The sequence below is a fragment of the Nomascus leucogenys genome, chromosome 4 (assembly GCF_006542625.1).
Source record: "Nomascus leucogenys isolate Asia chromosome 4, Asia_NLE_v1, whole genome shotgun sequence".
NCBI classification, from domain to species: domain Eukaryota; kingdom Metazoa; phylum Chordata; class Mammalia; order Primates; family Hylobatidae; genus Nomascus; species Nomascus leucogenys.
The window spans coordinates 37,866,563-37,885,572 of record NC_044384.1 but is presented as its reverse complement, the minus strand read 5'-3'; the positions used below and the strand labels follow the sequence as shown (position 1 = coordinate 37,885,572).

At 33.8% G+C, this 19,010-nt stretch overlaps 1 protein-coding gene across 2 annotated transcripts in view; it reads left to right on the top strand.

Moving 5' to 3' along the window:
- PIK3C3 (phosphatidylinositol 3-kinase catalytic subunit type 3) overlaps positions 1-19,010 on the top strand; it is a 133,159-nt gene that overhangs the window by 26,761 nt on the left and 87,388 nt on the right. For both annotated transcript variants that reach the window (XM_003267555.3, XM_030810508.1), the window contains exons 5-9: positions 6,116-6,202; positions 8,801-8,896; positions 11,618-11,689; positions 14,242-14,346; positions 14,985-15,077. In XM_003267555.3, coding sequence (XP_003267603.3) covers positions 6,116-6,202; positions 8,801-8,896; positions 11,618-11,689; positions 14,242-14,346; positions 14,985-15,077 — 453 coding nt within the window. The remainder of the gene's footprint in view (positions 1-6,115; positions 6,203-8,800; positions 8,897-11,617; positions 11,690-14,241; positions 14,347-14,984; positions 15,078-19,010) is intronic.

Sequence of the window (19,010 nt, the reverse complement as noted above, 5' to 3'; positions counted from 1 at the left end):
TGGCCGGGCCTGGTGGCTCACACCTGTAATCCCAGCACTTTGGGAGGCCGAGAAGGGTGGATCATTTGAGGTCAGGAGTTCGAGACCAGCCTGGCCAACATGGTGAAACCCCTTCTGTACTAAAAATACAAAAAAAGAAAAAATTAGCTAGGCATGGTGGTGCACGCCTGTAATCCCAGCTACTCGGGAGGCTGAGGCAGGAAAATAGGAAAATCTCTTGAGCCTGGGAGGTGGAGGTTGCGGTGAGCCGAGATCGCGCCACTGCACTCCAGTCTGGGCAACAGAGTGAGACCCTGTCTCAAAAACAAAAGAGGTACTGCATAGTTTATATTTGATTTGTGATGCTTATTGTCTTGTTTTTTTGAAGAATTGCACTTTTTTAGTAATAGAATTCTAGTGCACCATGCGACTATATTAGCAGACAAATAATGATATTCTGTTCACGTATTTATTAATTTAGCTCAGTTCTATTTTAGACTCAGAGAGGCATTAGAGTGAAAAGAGTTAAGCTATGGCCTTTAACTTGAGGGAGTTTAGAGGAACGAGATGGGAGTTAATTGACAAAATGCAACCCTGTATAATCATATAAAGGGTTACTGGAAAAACAGTCTCTTGTATATAGTAGTACCAGACATAATTAAACACCTATTGAAAAATGGTAACATCTTCTAATTTATATGGTTTTGTAGTTGAATCTAGTTGAAAGGCCCTTGGAAGAAAGTGAGAGAGCAATCATGTTTATACTTGGATTTTATTTCAGGTGGTTAAGTTAAATTAATGAGATAGGGCTTTATTCTTAGAGCTTTTATTATGAAGTAAAATTGCTTTATTTAGCATTATCTTTATAAAGGCTAATCTTCAGTAGTTTTCCCAATGGAACTTTCTCCACAATTAATTGTTTCTTAAATTAGTTTAGCTTTTAAATGACTTTTATTTTTTCCTACTACAAAGATAATATACATCTTCTACAGTGGTAGAATATTGTTAAAGCACAAAGAAGACTATGAGAGTCACCCCAGTCTACCTACCACTCAAAGATAATCACTAGCACTTTGGTTTATATGCTTTCAGTAAATTAATAAATGTATGTGTGTTACAAATGAATATGTGAACATTTATTTTAAAATTAGAATCATACCATATCTGTGTATTTATTTAATTGAATCTTGCTTTTATATTTAATGATGTCTCAAAATTGTTCCAGGTTATTTAAGATACTTCTACCACATAATTTGTAAAGGCGGGAGGGTTTTGCATAGTGTGGGTAAGTCATAATTGATTTCAGCAGTCTTCTATGGTTGGATATTAAAAATGTTTGAAATTCTTGGTTCATTTTCTATTGATTTGAAATGAAAAGTGAGGATTATATTTAACAACTTATTTGGTTTGCTCATATCCTGTATTTGCAAGTTATCAGTCATAAGGTATTACTTTCATATCACTGTTTCAATTTATAGTTACACTTTTAAGTGCTTACTATATTGAATGACTCACTTATTTCCACCTTGATGTTCTGTTAGGGCAGAGAACTTGCTTCTTTTGTTCAACATTCTATGCTCATCTCAAGGACAGAGGACAAGGTGGAAGTTTGTTACTTAATAGCTAGCAAGTTACCTATATTTGTATTGAGAGTGTATAAAGATTAGGGAAGAGTGACCAAGGGCAGGAATCTTTTTTTTTTTCTCTCTCCAGCTTCCTTTTGATTGTCACTCCCACCTCTTCCCCTGAAGCCCCAAAGCTCTTTGGGCAGAATATGAGTATACTTACGTTTGTTTTCCATTATGTCTGTCACCCTTTCACATAGAAAGCCTTTCAATAAGTATAAATAGACATTGAATGAATAAATGCTAGCTTCTATTGACCATTCATAGCTCTTACAGTCAAGAAGCTTATTTGTCTAGTAAAATAGAGAAGAGTACGGAGCAATGAACTGTGAGTTCTAATGATCATGGAAGTCTGTCTATTTCCAAGGATCACTATCTGCTCTGAAATTTGTTTTCCCTGCTGGTCTCATTCTTACACAGTGCAGCAAGTTGGCCTACTTTTGGCTCTGTCCTTGATACTTTTATTAAACACCTACTAATCTGAGACATCTTTCTCAAACACATCTTTTTGTTCTTTCATTAAATCTGACAATACACAATTAGTACTCCAAGAAGTTTCCCAGGCATGTTGTTATTTGGTTCTCATGGATTCTTTTATTTAAATAGCTTTTAAAACTCCTTGCTTTTTAATTCCTGGAGAAGTTAGGGCTAAATTATGCCTTTTTTTGTGTGTGACAATGTACTTTTCTTCCAAACTCTTTGTCACTCCCTGTGAATTCTGTAAGAAACCTGTGTTCCTTTAAAAAGAGAGAATGATTTTTTTTTTCCTATTTCTTGACCTATCCCCATCCTAGAATGGGCATCCTAGTGAGGATTATTTCTCCATGAGTAATTGAAACAGATTGTCCTACTTTTACCCTTCTGCTTAACAGAATGCAGATTTTCTCTTTGGAAAGATCTAAATCACTGACATTACAGACCCAAAATGAAATATAAATTGTTATGCCACCTGTGTCTGTTGTTCATTTTTGGTCTTTAGTATCTATAGAAGTTCATGGATTGGGGATAACTAGAAGTTGCTTTGAACTGATGAAAACCACTCAAGTATATCTACAATGTTATCGACACCCATAAGAGATGAAGTGACATAGGTTATGAGCTAATTAGAATAGCTGTTACAACTTACATAGTGCTTTACAGTTTTATAAAATTAATAAAAAATTTAATGTAATTATTAATAACTAATTATTTCACTTGCATTGAGCAGTAAAGGTAAACCGCTTTATGGTTTGAAGAATCGGAAGATACTGTGTTAGCTGGAGTTTAGTGAGTTCGTTGGAGAGTTGAAGGAGATTATTCTGAAGAGGAAGGCAGCAATGGATCATTTAGCAATTGTGATAGCTAGTTCTAGACTTCTTCTGCTGCCTAAAGTCCAGCCAGGAGCTGACTTTGCCATCTCTAAACTCTACACACTTGCTCCTTGCAATGGAACAATTAATTGTATTATGTGCTTGGACTCTCTGATAAGTAAGCGCTGTGCTAGCTAGTCTCTTAGGATGGCCCTCAATGAAATATGCCTTCTGATAGTCACACTCTTCCACATTATATCTATATTACCCTGTGACTCATTTTAACTGTTATAATGCAGCAGAAGTGATGCTGCGTCTGTTCCAGGCAAGACAGCATGACAGCTTTGGTTTCTTCACATGTTGGGAACATTAAGCCATCATGTAAGAAGTCCACCTATTCTGTTGGAGTGACCAAGTTGAAAAACCACTTGGAGAGGGAGCAGCACTGAGAATACGTGGGGAAAGAGAGGCCCTACCACCCTGGTATCCCAGCTAAGCCAACCCTTTATCACCAAGGTGTTAGAAATGTGAGTAAAGCCAGCTTGGATGTTCCAGCTGTAACCACCCAATGAATACAATATTATGACTACTGATAAGTGAGACTACAAGAAAAAATTATTTAAATGTCTCTTAAGAAGATGATTTTGCCAAAAAAAAAAAAAAAAATGAGAAACAATAAAATGAATGTTGTTTTAGGCCACTAAGTTTTAGGGTGGTTTGTTATGTAGTAATAGGTAAATAGGACAGGCATCTAGGAGACATTTTGGGTGGTAGCTGTACAATTCTGTGGAAATCATAAAATTAAAGAAATACACAGAATTTTTGCTGTCAATCTCAAAGTCAGGTACAGGAGACAGACATGCGAACAATTTCCATAGCATAAATGGTACCTTTAATTTTGCAATCGGTTTTGCACTCAACAATATCTTTCCTATGAAGGCATACAGATTTTTCTCATTCTTTTTGATTATAGTACTTCATAGTGTGTGTGTAGTTTACTTAACAGTTCTCACTATTGATGGACATTTTCATTCTTTTGTGTCTAATTTTTCTGTATTGTAAATAATGGTGCACAAATGTGAATTTCTCTAGTATAATTTAAACTTATTTTCATAGTGACTGTACCAGTTTTAGTACTGGTATGCTGTCCATACATTCTTTAGTAGCTCTTATACAATTGAGATAGGTCATATTTGGTATTCAAATAGGAAAGCTAATCATATGCTATATGGGAGATAATATATATTAGCAGCAAACATAAATTCTAGAGCTAGTGAAAATGGCTTTAGAACATTTCTAATTTGTCTGGATAGTTTTAGTAAAGAAGGAAAAAAGTTCCCACCACATTCTCCCACATCCAAACTTAATTTACCATTGCCAGTTCCTTGCTCATAGGAAATTAGCAGTGGATCAACTATTGCATCATAAATAGAAAACTAATATTCAAGAAATGAGTTTCACTTAAAACTCTTAGTACATCAGTAGAGAGGATAGCAAAGACTGGTGGTAGGAGTATAGGCTTTAGAATCCTGTAGTCCGAGGTTTAAACCCTACTTGGCCACTTCACAGTAGTAGTCGATAGTCATCTGCAAACTGGGGTCAAAATAGTCTACAAAATAGTGTGGTTATAAAAAGTGCCTATAATTTGGCATGTAAATAAATGTTATTTTTTTCTCTATTCCTATAGGAAGTATATAAATTCTTATTACTAATTTTTACTGTTACTTTGTTCATACAAGCAAAGGATATAAAATGACCTTTTACATTTTCATTTATTTTGAAAACCAATTTGGAGCATATTGCGAAGTGAGTGAGAATAGAAGCTTCCAATGACTGTATGAAATAATACTACCTGTTATATTTTGCATCTATTATTTTATTTGAGTTTTGGGAGTAAGAATAGATGTTAATACTTGAATTTTATTGATGTGGGTTCAGAAAGGACATAGTTTGAAAATGGAGTATTAAGGTTGGAACTCTGGTCTTCCGGCTCCTACTCTAGCACTCTTTTCTGTAGGTCACATTGCCTGATCTTCTTTTGGTTTCCTTGTGACTATTTCTAGGTCTCTTTCCATGTTGCTAGCATATTTGTCTATTATTCCACCAGAGCCAACACGATATTTAGTTTCTGCTTTTTGTAATAATGCTAAGCTTATTAATAACTTTTCATACATTTTCATATAGAAATTACCTCACATGAAAGGGAATTATTGGAAGAAAGCTAAATTTATATTACTTTTTTTTTATTACAATGAACTTCAGACTTTTTATGTGACGTTAGTATTTTTATTTCTGAAGTAGTATGACCACATAGTTGTGATGAGTTGAGGAAGAGAAAGAAGATTGATAGTGAAGATTTTTAATTCTGCAAGAGAGATAAAATTGGTGGCAGTGTTTGCTGTTCTTACAGGAATGCTGTCATGATACGGACAATGAAGTGGAAGAAACTGATATAGATAAGCTACTATGTAAAACTTTGATGTCCAGTTTTGCTTTATATTGTCAATTTGTTTAGAAGGAATGAGAGGGGTGTTGATTGTCAGTATTACAGTTTCTAATTCAAAACCTGGTTCTAATTTGAGGACCTTGGAACTTACCTGGAATTCTCTATGGATTTGAAGAGTCAATGAATTATTATTTAATTTATAAAACTAAGGTTAGATTGGTATGTAAGATCTCACAGGACTCTACCAACTGTTATTCTAGAAAGTTGAAGTCTTTTATCACCGTTTTCAAAAATTAAAGCATACATGCATATATGTGAGCTTAAACCTTAGAATATTAATGTGTAAACCCAGAAAAATGCCTTATTACCTGTAACTGTCATTTTTTCACATTGGTTAGATACATTGAAAGATGGGAAGAAAAGAGAAAAAGTGGTTTATTTCCCATTCATGAAACTATTATTATAATTTCATCTCTTTGTAATAGTAAAAATACAAGAAATATAGAACACAGAGACAATTTCAGGAACAACTTCATTATTTTTTATCATGTCAAAATATGGCAAATTGTGGACCTTTTTAAAAAAAATTTAATTGTTTTTCTTTAAAAAAGTAATGATTTGTCTGTTGCCAAGTTTCTTATCCTGCTAGTTGCATATGGTTTCTATTGTGTATAGGAAAGTATCATATGTGAAGCGGGCATTGCCATTCTGACATTTTTGGTCCTTCTTTCTACTAGATCTATATTAAAATTTTCATCATTGTATTTATTCTGCAGCTCACCAAAGCTCATCGACAAGGACACATGGTGAAAGTAGATTGGCTGGATAGATTGACATTTAGAGAAATAGAAATGATAAATGAGGTGGGTTATATCCCTCTTTTATTTTAAAATATTTTCTGTAAATTTTTAAATTAATAATTTTTTGATAAGAATTGTTTATTATTAGGTATCTTACAAATGTAGGATTATCAGGGTTAACTTCTGTAGCTGGGAATTCTATGCTAATAACTGGAAAATTTGAGATATCAGCCTTCCCTATATTTTAATGTAATGTCAAACCATGAAGTAGGTAGTGGATATTCAAAGATGTTCTAAATATCATATGAGTGAAGCCTATGCAGACTTAATGCCTCAGTGGAGTGTTCTCTGTCGTATCAGCTCATGTTCAAGTCAGTGTTCGATAAATCTTCCATCAGCACAGTGCCAGCTTTTCACTTCAGTTACCATAAATCATTTCAGCAAGTTCTCTCTTCAATTAATTTATCACTTGTCTATGTACTACATATAGGACTCTGCACCCTCTATAAAGTTACATGATTTAGGTGATTTTTTTCTTGGCCTTGTATGTGAGCCAGTGTGTATGTTTAAATAAAGATGGCTTCAATGAGAGTCCTGCCAAAAGTTGTAACAAGAATAGTTTACTTTTTTGTATATTTGCTCTAAAATACCAGATGTTAGGCCTAATGTTCCACATCTAGAGAACAGAAATAATAATTATATTAATCAAATTAGGAGAGAAGGACATCAATTTGGGATTTGTCTAATTTATAATGATCATAAGGCACAACTTACTTAATTTATATTCTCCAAATAATTTTCAGCAGGTAGAAAGAGAGAAGTTTTTCATTTTACAGTGAACCATTATAAAAGTTAGATTTTAGCATTATTCTTTTATTTTAAAATAAAGGTAGTGATGTTTAACAACATTTATATTCAATTCTCGTATTTGGTACCTTTTCTAAATTTATTCATAATATATTCTTATAGACTTAAACTGGAAGGAAGCCTTACTTTTTAATTTTTATAATAGTCACGTTTCAAAAAGAGTTTACTCATAATACTAACTTATATTTTTCTCTTCTTAAACTTAGATATCACTGGGTATAGAAAATGTAATGTTAGAGTTTACTTTGCCCAGCCTTTTCCGTATTTTCACATTTTAATTTCTTTAAAAGAATTTACCATTACCACCGCATTACCATTACCAAAATAGACTATAATATGCTTCATAAAGCTGAAGAATTTAAGTAACCTCTTCAGACCTTTATCATTTATTATTACTTCTTTTTTTTTTTTTTTTTTTTTTTTTCTGGGACAAGGTCTTGCTTTGTCACCCAGGCTGGAGTACACTGGTATGCTCAGTGCAGCCTCAAACTTCTGGACTCAGACAGTCCTCCTGCCTGAGCTTCCCAAGTTGCTAGGACTACAGGCCTGGCTAATATTTTTAAAGTTTTTTGTAGAGTCAGAGTCTGGCTGTGTTGCCCAGGATAGTCTCAAACTCCTGGCTTCAAGCAGTCCTCCCACCTCTGCCTCCCAACGTGCTAGGATTACAGGTGTGAGCCACCATGCCTGGTGATTTTATGTATTAGATGTAAAGCCATTTATAAAGGTGTTTTGGGTCAAGGCTAATCACCCGTTTAGACTTCATTGTATTTTCACTTTATCATCACCTTAGTATAGTCATGTGCCTTATATCATTTCAGTCAACCACAGATCACGTGTACAATGGTGGTTCCATAAGATTATAGTACTTTATTTTTACTGTACCTTTTCTCTTTTAGGTATGTTTAGATACACAGATACCTAACTATTGTGTTACAGTTGCCCACAGTATTCAGTACAGTAACCTGAATTAACCTGAAGTAACAAGTTTGTAGCCTAGGGGTAATAAGCTACACCATATAACCTAGGTGTGCAGTAGGCTATACCATCTAGATTCGTGTGTTTACATTTCATGATGTTCACATGACTAAATTGCCTAATGATGCATTTCTCAGAATGTGTACCTATTGTTAAGTGACATGTGACCATGTGTGCTTTTTTATTTTAAAGGGGACACAATTATATAAATAACTTTTTTTTTATGTTGGAACAAGAAATAATTATTCCGCAGTATATTTAAAGTGTGAATAAAAATTTACAAATGACAAATCATTTTAAGACCATTTATAAATTGTGAAAAACTTGTAAAGGCTATACTTGGTAAACTCAAATGGCCTCTGTTCTTAGGTTGCACACTTTTCTTCCTTTTGATTTTTGTTACACATATTGATTTCTATAGTTTAGTCATATAAGTTAAGGGTGAAGTAGCTTAAAATTGTTAGAAGGAAAAACCATTCTTTTTATTTTTGAAATAAAATAATTCTCATGAACATGTGTGCAAAATACCTTCAAAATTATAAACCCAAACTACTGAATAAACCAAAAATGTTAAATTTGAGAAAGCAGTTATAAGTGCATAGTAGACACTACTGAATAAACGGTAGTGCTCTCTATAATAAAATAATAGTGCTGTGTAAAACACACTACATGTATATAATAAAATAAAAATGTGTTATGTTTTGACTTGTATTTGATAGATACATGTATTACTGAATTGGGAAAAATGATACATACGGATCCTTTAAGAGAATGTTGAAAATAATCATTTTTCATGAAAATCGTTTTTTTCTTTTTCAGAGTGAAAAACGAAGTTCTAATTTCATGTACCTGATGGTTGAATTTCGATGTGTCAAGTGTGATGATAAGGAATATGGTATTGTTTATTATGAAAAGGTATTTCCCTTGGAACTGTTTTTGGTCTCTAAAGTAGAAGGGAGAGGAAACATTAAAAAAAAATTACTGTTGTTCCTGCTGGGATGAATTATTTGGTTGCAAGGTAGCAGCAGACAGCTGTCAGCAGCAGCTGTTTATGTATACACAAATCAAATCATATAACTACAACAAGATTACAAAAGCCTATCACTCATGTAATGCAGTTCTGGGTTACAGAATTCAGTAAGTATGCAAGTGATTAAAAACTTTGTGATTAATTGTTCCGCAAATTGGCAAGTAGGACACCAAGTAATGGCTTCATTTACTAATATTACTTATTTAAAAAATGAAAGGGGGAAATTATATTTCTAAGTGGTAGGCTATTTATTGAAAGTTAAGGGTCTGTTTGTTATTTGAGTGTATGTGTAATGTCTATATGTGGCCCTCACTGAAGTATACTTGTGAAATACTTCAGAAATGTCCATTTATTTGTACAATAGATGCAAAATTAGACAATTTTACCATCAGGCTGGGTAAAAACAAATATGCAGTTATAGATTTGCTTTTTTCTGCCCATTATGCTACAGAAAGTAGTTCTGTGTTTATTATGTACCTACTTGAAAGTATCTTCCTTAAATGCTTGTAGAAGGTGCTTTATTTAAGTACTACAGAAATAATTATATATTTAAGTACTACAGAAAATAATTGTATGCAGGCCAGGTGTGGTGGCTCATGCCTGTAATTCCAGCACTGTGGTTGGCTGCATGGGAAGATTACTTGAGCCCAGGAGTTTGAGACCCGCCTGGGCAACATGGCGAGACTCCATCTTTATTTAAAATAAATATTAAAAAAAAAGTATGCATAGTTTGAAACCACATAAAATATCTTCTATTATTGTGTTAATAGTCAACAAATGTTAAATCAGCATAAATGATGATAGACTTTTGATACATGGCATAGTAGTAGATTAATATTTCTTCTAGCGTATGACCAAGCTGATATGCAGTATATTTGTTCACTAGAGGCAGTCCTTTTAAATTAAATTTACATTTTATTGTTGTTTATTAAAGCTGTCACAGTGATTTTTAAAATATATATACTTTTATAAATTACTGTTTGAAAGGTTTTCATAATGAAGGTTTGAGTTTTTACAGTTTATTTATGATCTGTTTTCAAGTTACTGTACATATTTTTGTCTTTAACTCATATCCCTTTCACATTAGTGAAAGACTAGGAAGTGTTAACTTGTTTCTGCCTTTTATTTTATAAATGGTACTTGTTGGATAGATTATTTAACATTGTTTATTAATTTATTAGAAAAATACATCAAAAAAAGGAAATGTGAGTGAAACCGTTCTGTCACCAGTGCATTTTAATATAATCGTATTTTACATTTTAAGCTATATGTCATTTCATTAAAAGCAGTATTTTCTGCCCATATAGAGTTTGTATTGCAAAAACATGCTAATGGAGGTGGTACTTTCAAACATTGGAGATGTGAAGGATCCTTTGAAAGACAGCTTTGATAGCAGATGAAATAATAACAGAATAGAAATTAGAAGAATTTCAAGTATTTTTGAAAAGGTTCTTGACCCCTTTCTACCGCTTCCTGAAAATTGCTCATAAATTAATGCCTGTCTACCCACCCTGTCATATTTCCACTTAGTGCAAAGATTGCTGGGCCAGTGTATTGAATCTAATGGAAATAGACTTTCTTGTCACCTGTCTTTTGTGACAGATAGCCTTAGTGAAGATTACTTGTCACAGTTGGGCTGATAAATGTGTTTTCTAGTGTTGTGACTGAGAACAAGCCTGTTAAACAACGGCTGTGGGAATTTGTGGTTTTCTGTAAGACTCAATTACTGAACTGAAGTAAAGTCACAGTGCTTCCCCGCTTTCAGTCTCTCTTGAGTTTGTTGCCCATATTTAAAGTTGAAAACATACTAGCATTTGGCAATTGACAGAAAAGCTTGATGCTAGATATACAATCATGAGAAAGTGAATTTTGACCTTAATTAGTTTAGCCTTTTTCCAGTATATTTGGCAGTGACATTTTTATGTTGAATTACTTTTCTCGCATTGGAGAAAAATAAAAGCCAACATTCTTCAAAAGTGATAATACCAACAAAATAGGATGGCTTTATTTCTGAAAAACTGATTGATTGATTTTATTATTCAAGTTTAGATTATGTTGAGCAGGTGTCCCTTTGAGAACAACGTTGTTGATTCTCTAGCTGTGTGTAAATTTGAGTAATATTAACCCTACACTTAAAATTCTGCTCCTTTGAATGGATCTCAATTGTGATACCTTGAAAAATTATCAACATCCACTTAGTTTTTGCAAATGGTGCAGCACATCCATTGTGCCATATTTTACGTATAGTCTGTGGTTTCTTGTTCTGAGTTTGAAAATTAGCACATTTTTAAAAAACCACTGTCATTATAATGAACGAAGTTTAAAAAAAAGGAACAACTCAAAACAATCTAATTTCCAGACCTTATATCTCTAAAACTTTAGTAACAATTTTGTTAGAGTTTTTCTCAAAATAATTTCATAATCAACCAAAAAGAGGTACAAAGTGGACATGCATTTTATAATATTGTTAGAAGAAGATAAGGATTTCTTTAAAGGGAAGAATGATGTTCATCAAACAGAATTAAAATATGTTGGTGTGTACATCATATACTGCTTCCTATTGGATTAAATTTCTTTTTAAAAAAAATTGTTGCTCTGTAATCTAGGACGGTGATGAATCATCTCCAATTTTAACAAGTTTTGAATTAGTGAAAGTTCCTGACCCCCAGATGTCTATGGTAAGTTATTGTGTAAATTTTTTTATGAAAGTACTTTTCTTCAGAGTAATTGTGAGTTAGCCACATCATGTACTTTCTTTAAACAAAGTAATATGTAACTGCCTCTGTTACCTAAAAGTGATTCAAAAATTCACTTTAGCATCTAGACCCTGTTTCTGATGGAATTTTATGAGGAATATTGACATCTTAAAACTAAGATAAGGGTAGAGTAGGGTTGGGCATCCACTTTGTTTGAATTGCTGAAAGAGCTAGGCAGTGTAGTTTTTTTTTTCTTCAGGTTGGGGGGATGTAATCTTGAAGTGAAGACTTGGCAGAACTGGTATTTGAAAGATTTTGTCATCATACAGAAGGAGAATTTGCCTGTTACAGGAGGATTCTATAACTAGGATGAATGCGTGAAAATTTTAGGGAGACCAATTTGTTGGAAAATAGGGAAGACTGCTGTATCCCTAGAACTGTTCAATTTGGAACATGGTAACTTGGATGATGGTAGGATACCTTCATATTAACGAATTTTTGAGATGAGAGCTTTCTCTCAGGGATATGAGGATAAGAATTCATACAATGCAAAAGAGGTTTAATTAGTTGACTTTAGAATTACAAACTTGTAGGCACAAAATCCTTTTAGCAGCACAATAGATACCATGATTTTTGCAGTTACAGCTCATTTACATCATTCCAACGCTTTTGTTCTAATTTTATACATTTCTAATTAGATTAGTTACCTTCCTCATCAGACCAAAGTGGATTAAAATTGGGACATTGGATGATGAAAACAAGATGATTGAGATAAGTACAGGTCATGAAAGCAGGAACGGCTGATGGCCTAATATCAAAGGAAGAGATGGGCAGCAGGGAAAGTAGAGTATAAAAAGTTAAAAAGAAAAGGCCACTTGAGGATCTGGTAGGAACATTCTAAAGACCTTGATAGTTCCTATGCATAGTATAGTAGAATCCAGTTAATATATCTCAAATTGGCACTGAATTTTCAGTATAAAATCAAATTATATTTTACACTTTTGATATTCAGAGCACACATAAGTATGAAGAAATTCAGTTCAGCCTGTAGTCATAGTTATTCGTTAAATGGAGAAACACATTTTAAATGTAAACTTCGGGTGGGGCTGAGATGATATACAGCTGTATCTGACAATAAAACAGACTATAATCATAATAATGTGGTACTGACACACGTGTACACCAATATACTGGTTGAACAGAATTAAAAGCCAAGAAATACATCGAAGTATGCATGGAAATCTAGTATATGATATAGGTGGCATTTCTTCACTAAGTCATAATGCTGAGGAATGGAATTAATTTGGAAAAAAATAATAAAATTATATCCATACCTCATGCTATACATAGGAATAAACTCCAAATGGATCTGTAATCTAAATGTTAGGAAATGAAACTAGGCCAAGCATGGTGGCTCATGCTTATAATCTTAACACTTTTGAGAGGCCAAGGCAGGAGGATCGCTTGAGCCCAGGAATTCTAGACCAGTCGGGGAAACTTAGGGAGACCCCATCTCTACAAAAAATAAAATAAATTAGCCAGGTAGTGGCACGTACCTGTAGTCCCAGCTACTTGGGAGGTTGAGGTAGGAGGATTGCTTGAACTCAGGAGGTCAAGGCTGCAGTGAGCTATATTCATGCCAGTGTACTCCAGTTTGGTCAACAGAGCAAGATCCTATCTCAAAAAAAGAAACCACACTAGTATTTTACTGTCAGTGTAGGGAAAGACTTTTTAACTATGACTCAGAATCCAGAGGCAATAAAATAAATGATTGATAAATTTAACTACATTTTAAAAATCACATGGCTGAGGAGACCAACAAAGCCAAAAGACAGTTAACAAACTGGGAGAAAATACTTAACTACATACATTACAGATATATTAAGGCTGGTATATAAAGAACTCTTAAAACTGAAGGACAAAGGACCATAAAGCTATTAAAAAAATTAGGAATATGACATAGACAATTCACACATGCAATAAAAAGTAAATAATATAAATTTATATCTTGTTTTAGGCAGTGACAGTATGGTTAAAACTAATAGTTTTGTCCATGGGTAAAATTGCACTAGATGTGTATATTCAAGCGTTGTGATCATTGTCTTTGCCCTCAGTGACTGATAGCTTAAATAACTGCTAAGATGATAATACAGTGACATCACAAGGTCATTAGTAGCTGATAGGAGGAAGGAATGCTTTAGTCTATGTTTTCAGGGAAGATTTTACAGTGATGGTGATATTTGACTGGTTAGAGGACATGGAAACCTTGAATATGTGGAGAGTGAAGGGAAGATGTTTTAAGAAGCTATAATGACATGTGTGTATTATGGACTAGTGGAGTTTAAGGCATACTTGGTTTCCCAGTCTTGAGAAGGATACGTATTTTTAAGATAGGTAGAAGACTGCTAAAGTTGTGTCAGAACAAAACATTAAATATTATTAAATGCTCGTAAGTACCTTTTCTATTTATGAATAGCTGTTGAAATTTCCTTTTGGTGAAGTTTACATTGTCAATATTTTAAAATAATTTATAGGAGAATTTAGTTGAGAGCAAACACCACAAGCTTGCCCGGAGTTTAAGAAGTGGACCTTCTGACCATGATCTCAAACCCAATGCTGCCACAAGAGATCAGTTAAATGTAAGAGAATTATGAAATATTAATTTAAAAATAGTTAAATGGGCGTTTTGGTTGAAACTGATAGCTATCACCTCACTTAAAAATTATTGAGATGCACATTTTCTCCAGGTTGATGAATCCTACATCATGTTCATAATTTCACAGATCAGCAGTTCTGTTATCATTTGGGGCTTTCCATGAATTTATTATCTCTGGCGACAGAACTGCAAATACTGTATACTTTCATGTCAATAGTGTTCTTAGAAGCTGGCCCTAAGACATTGCCTGAGAGAGGACTTAGTGTGTACACATGCCTTGTTGTATGCATTGACTTTAAAAGTTTATTGTGTGCATGTTTTTCCTTTTTCTGGTAGGGGACATTGTTATTTTGCTATGTTTTGTTTCTGGTTAAATTAAATGAACTCTCCAGTTAAATATTTTCCCATGGAATATGACTTTCTCTTCTTCTCCTTTAAACTGCATTTTGGACACATAATTATAGCAAATTTAAGGCCTACTTGACTGCGTTTACATTTTCCTTGCTTGTGTAATAATTGTAGTATAGAATTATTTAAATAAATGAAAAATATTAAGTGAAATGGAAATATATAGGACATGTATAATTGACAAAATTAGTTCTTTTTCTTTTTTTGTTTTAGATTATTGTGAGTTATCCACCAACCAAGCAACTTACATATGAAGAACAAGATCTTGTTTGGAAGTTTAGATATTATCTTACGAATCAAGAAAAAGTGAGTGTCTTGAATATTTTCATATATCAAATTTATCTACCAACTTTGTTATTAATGATCAAGATGAGAAAAATGCCATGGAAATTGTTATTGTCACTTTAAAGAAAAGTTACAGAGCAGTATATATGATACTCCATTTTTTAAAAAAATTATAAAAGTCTGCATACAAAGACACCTGTACCTGTTTGTTGACTCACAGACAATGTCTGAATGGGTTTTGAAGTCACAGAGACTTGGGTTCGTTTTCCAGAACTACATTTTACACTTGTTTGGTAGGATGAGGCAATTTACTTTGGCAGCATGGTATCCTTATTATTCTAATGGAGACAATTCTCCTTCACAAGTAAGATAATACAGGTAAGTAACCTGGTAGAGTATCTGGTACATAGTAGGTGCAGAGTAAATGCTGGTACTCTTCTTCTTACCTCTTTGAACCTGGGTGACTAGGAAAATATGTATGCTATTATAATAACGAAACTACAGAATTCTAGATGAGATGTGGCTGGAGAGAGAGTATGAGAAATATAATTTGAGATGTGGGAATTCAGTTGGTGGAGTAGCATACAGGTTGGCATACATGATAACGGGTAGGTCAAAGCTAGACATTTGCTTCCTGTAATAAAACCATGGAGTGGATAAGGTTTCTGGATAGAGAATTGTGGTAAAGTAGTCATCACTAACCTGAAGTTTATGGACACTTAGTTTTGAGTGTTACTATTGCCCCTAAGAAGCTTTTTGACTACAGGCAAATTACTTTGCCTGTATAAGCTTTAGTTTCCTCATGTTTAATATGAGACAATCCTGTGACTGTGAACTTTGTCTCCTAGTTTTTAAAATAGTCTGTAAAATCTTAAAACAGAGAGCCAAGGGGTACCTCTTAAGGTATAATAATAATAGCCAGAATTTTTTAAACAGATACTATGTACCAGGAATTCTTTAAATCCCATAACAACCCCACAATGTATGTATTATTGTAACTGTTCTACAGATGAGGAAACTTGAGCCTCAGAAAGATTAGGGGATCTGTGCAGACTCACAAAGCTTATACATAATGCTTCTTGATATGCTTGCATCTACAAATTAGAAGAAAAGAAAGTCAGTGAAGACATAGAAAAGAGAATTATAGAGAAAACATTTTCCACATCATGTACATGCCTTAGCAGACACCCTGAAATGCATTAGGGGAAGAGCAGAGAAGCATTAGGAAAATTAGTATCTGTTCAGGAAGCTGTTACATATTTATATGAGAATGAATGAATTGATGATATGTTTTATAATCTTGGTGATACGGTCTTTACTATTTTAAGTTGTTTTTTTGAACCAAATGTCCTTTCTTTAGTTTCTAAAGTAAAGATAAAAATTCAGTTACAGCTCATCTTAACTCTTCAGCTTTTCTGCTGTCATTTATTGAGGCCTTAGGAAGTTCTTTGTAAATGAATCATATTTATTCTCCTTTATGTCCATAATAAGAATGAGAGAAGAATTTTTAATTTACTATAGCTTTGAGTGTGATTCTCTTCATCACTGAACAAAAGGAAATATTCACCAACAGAAACACAGGTTTGTGATTTGTGTTTTCTTAAAAGATTGAGTTAGTGTCATGATACTGTGTTAAATGAAGAATAACCTTGGTCACAGAAACTGCATCTTGAATGCAGCTCAGTGTCATCTAAAATACACAGCTAGATATTGAATTGAACCTGTTAGAATGTGTAGGTTTAAAAAGCATACAGGAGTAGATTTACAGAGCAGAACTTTTTTAGATAGAAAGGTTTGCAAGAAAAATTGTTTGTTTACAAGTAGTCACTTCCCACCGAAATTCAATTACTTCTAGATATGTGCAAAAGAGATAAAATGTTCAAGTGATATAAAGTGTGTGACAAGTTTCATTTAACCAGTTGATTTCAAGTTTTCGAAAGGTGAGTGATAAAACTTCAATTCTCAGGATATATTATAGGATTCTTAGGACCACTAGAGTAGAGTGAACGATATGTTTTAATGTTCAGAAGTCACTTTGGAGTAAACCAAATATATATAGGCCTTGAAGTGACCAAAGGAATTATTCACACAGCCATGTTTGTAACCTTTTAATAATTTCAGATGGGTTTTGTGAAAAACGGATACTGTCATACTCCACCCATTAATTTATTTACAGAAAGAAATTCTTTTAGCGTCAGACTCTCAGAAATTGTGATTTAGGTTACTTGACATTTGGGCCCTGGGGCTGAAAAGCTTTTCTAGAGAGACGGCAGTGCTCAGAAAACAAATTGGAGGAAATTGGTTCTTACAGAGTTATACTTTTTATTTTTTAATTAAATTTTGTCTTTCTACCCCCCTTTTTTTTCTTAATGACCTATCTTAAGTATTTCAGATGAAAACCTTCTAGTCAGGACTTGATGTTGCACCCAGAAAATTCATAGTAATAACTTTGTTCAATTAAATTTGTTACCATTTAAATTTATGAAGTATTTTCAAATTCGTAGTTTATAGCATGTAGGAAGTGACTCATTTCTGTGGAACCTGAAATATGAATACTGTAATTTTTCAAAACTATTTGACAAAAACTGCAATTACTTTTGCACCAACCTGCTTTTACAATGGACTTTTTTCTTATAAAAATACTAATTTAAATTAACTCCATGCCTTTTGATTATGCTTGGGAGAAAAAAGCAGTTGGAAGAGTCATATATAGTGAAGATAATAGTGATGCACTGAATGTTCTTATAAGGCTGTTTCTGAGACAGTGACATGAGGACAATCATCATATTTGTGTCTCCTGACAAGAAATTGATGGTGACCCATGGGATAAATGAATTCAATTTAGCAAGTATTCATTATCACCTCTTGGCCTAGCATTATATAAGACTATGAGCTTTCAGTTATCATGTCCTTGTATTCATATAAATTAAAATTGTTTTGGGGTAAGGATATTTACACGTAATTAAAATTAGGAAGTATAGCATAGTAATTGATTAAGGGCTACTGTCTTAATAAACATAGAAGTAATTAATATAATAGAAATGTGGAGGATGAACAGATCAGTGTGCTATGATACGAGGAAGGTTTCACAGAACAAAGATTGCCCTTAAAGTGTGAGCAGACTTTGATAGCATTTTTTATTTGGTGATCCTTTTTTTATGGGGAAGGAAAGCATGAGTAAGGTAGGCTGTTAGGTTCAGGAGACAGAGAGTTTTGCATGAATGATTATGAAATAGAAAAGATGGCATCAGATTGTGATGAGCCTCAAATTATACCCTTAGGAATTCAATTTTACTGGCGACAGGAAACCACTAAAGCAGGAAAATGTGTATTAACAAGTGATATTGTACTTCTGTTTTTTTCTTTGGAGACAGAGTTTCACTCTTGTTGCCCAGGCTGGACTGCAATGGCACGATCTTGGCTCACTGCAACTTCCCCCTCCCAGGTTCAAGTGATCCTCCTGTCTCAGCCTCCCAAGTAGCTGGGATTACAGGCGTGCACCACCATGCCGGCTAATTTTGTCTTTTTAGTGGAGACAGGGTTTCACCATGTTGGTCACCCTGGTCTCCAACTACTGACCTCAGGTGATCAATGTGCCTCAGCCTCCCAAAGTGCTGGGATTACAGGTGTGAATCAGCACGCTGGCCTAACACGTGATATTTTAAGGAGTACAAACTAGGGTAGATTGGAGCAGAGCAGAAAATGAAAAAAAGAGACATAATTAGGAGAATCATATACTGACTTAGAGAACAGTTTTGGAGGGCAAGGGATGGAGAAGAAGCTATACAAGTAAGTTGACTTTGTAGACAATGGCCAGGGGTTAGGCCTGAACCCGATGGATTTATATCCATGTGTGTTCATACCCTACTTTTCGTACTGATTTACTGTATCAGTCTGCTTTCACACTGCTGATAAAGACATACCTGAGACTGGGAAGAAAAAGAGTTTTAACGG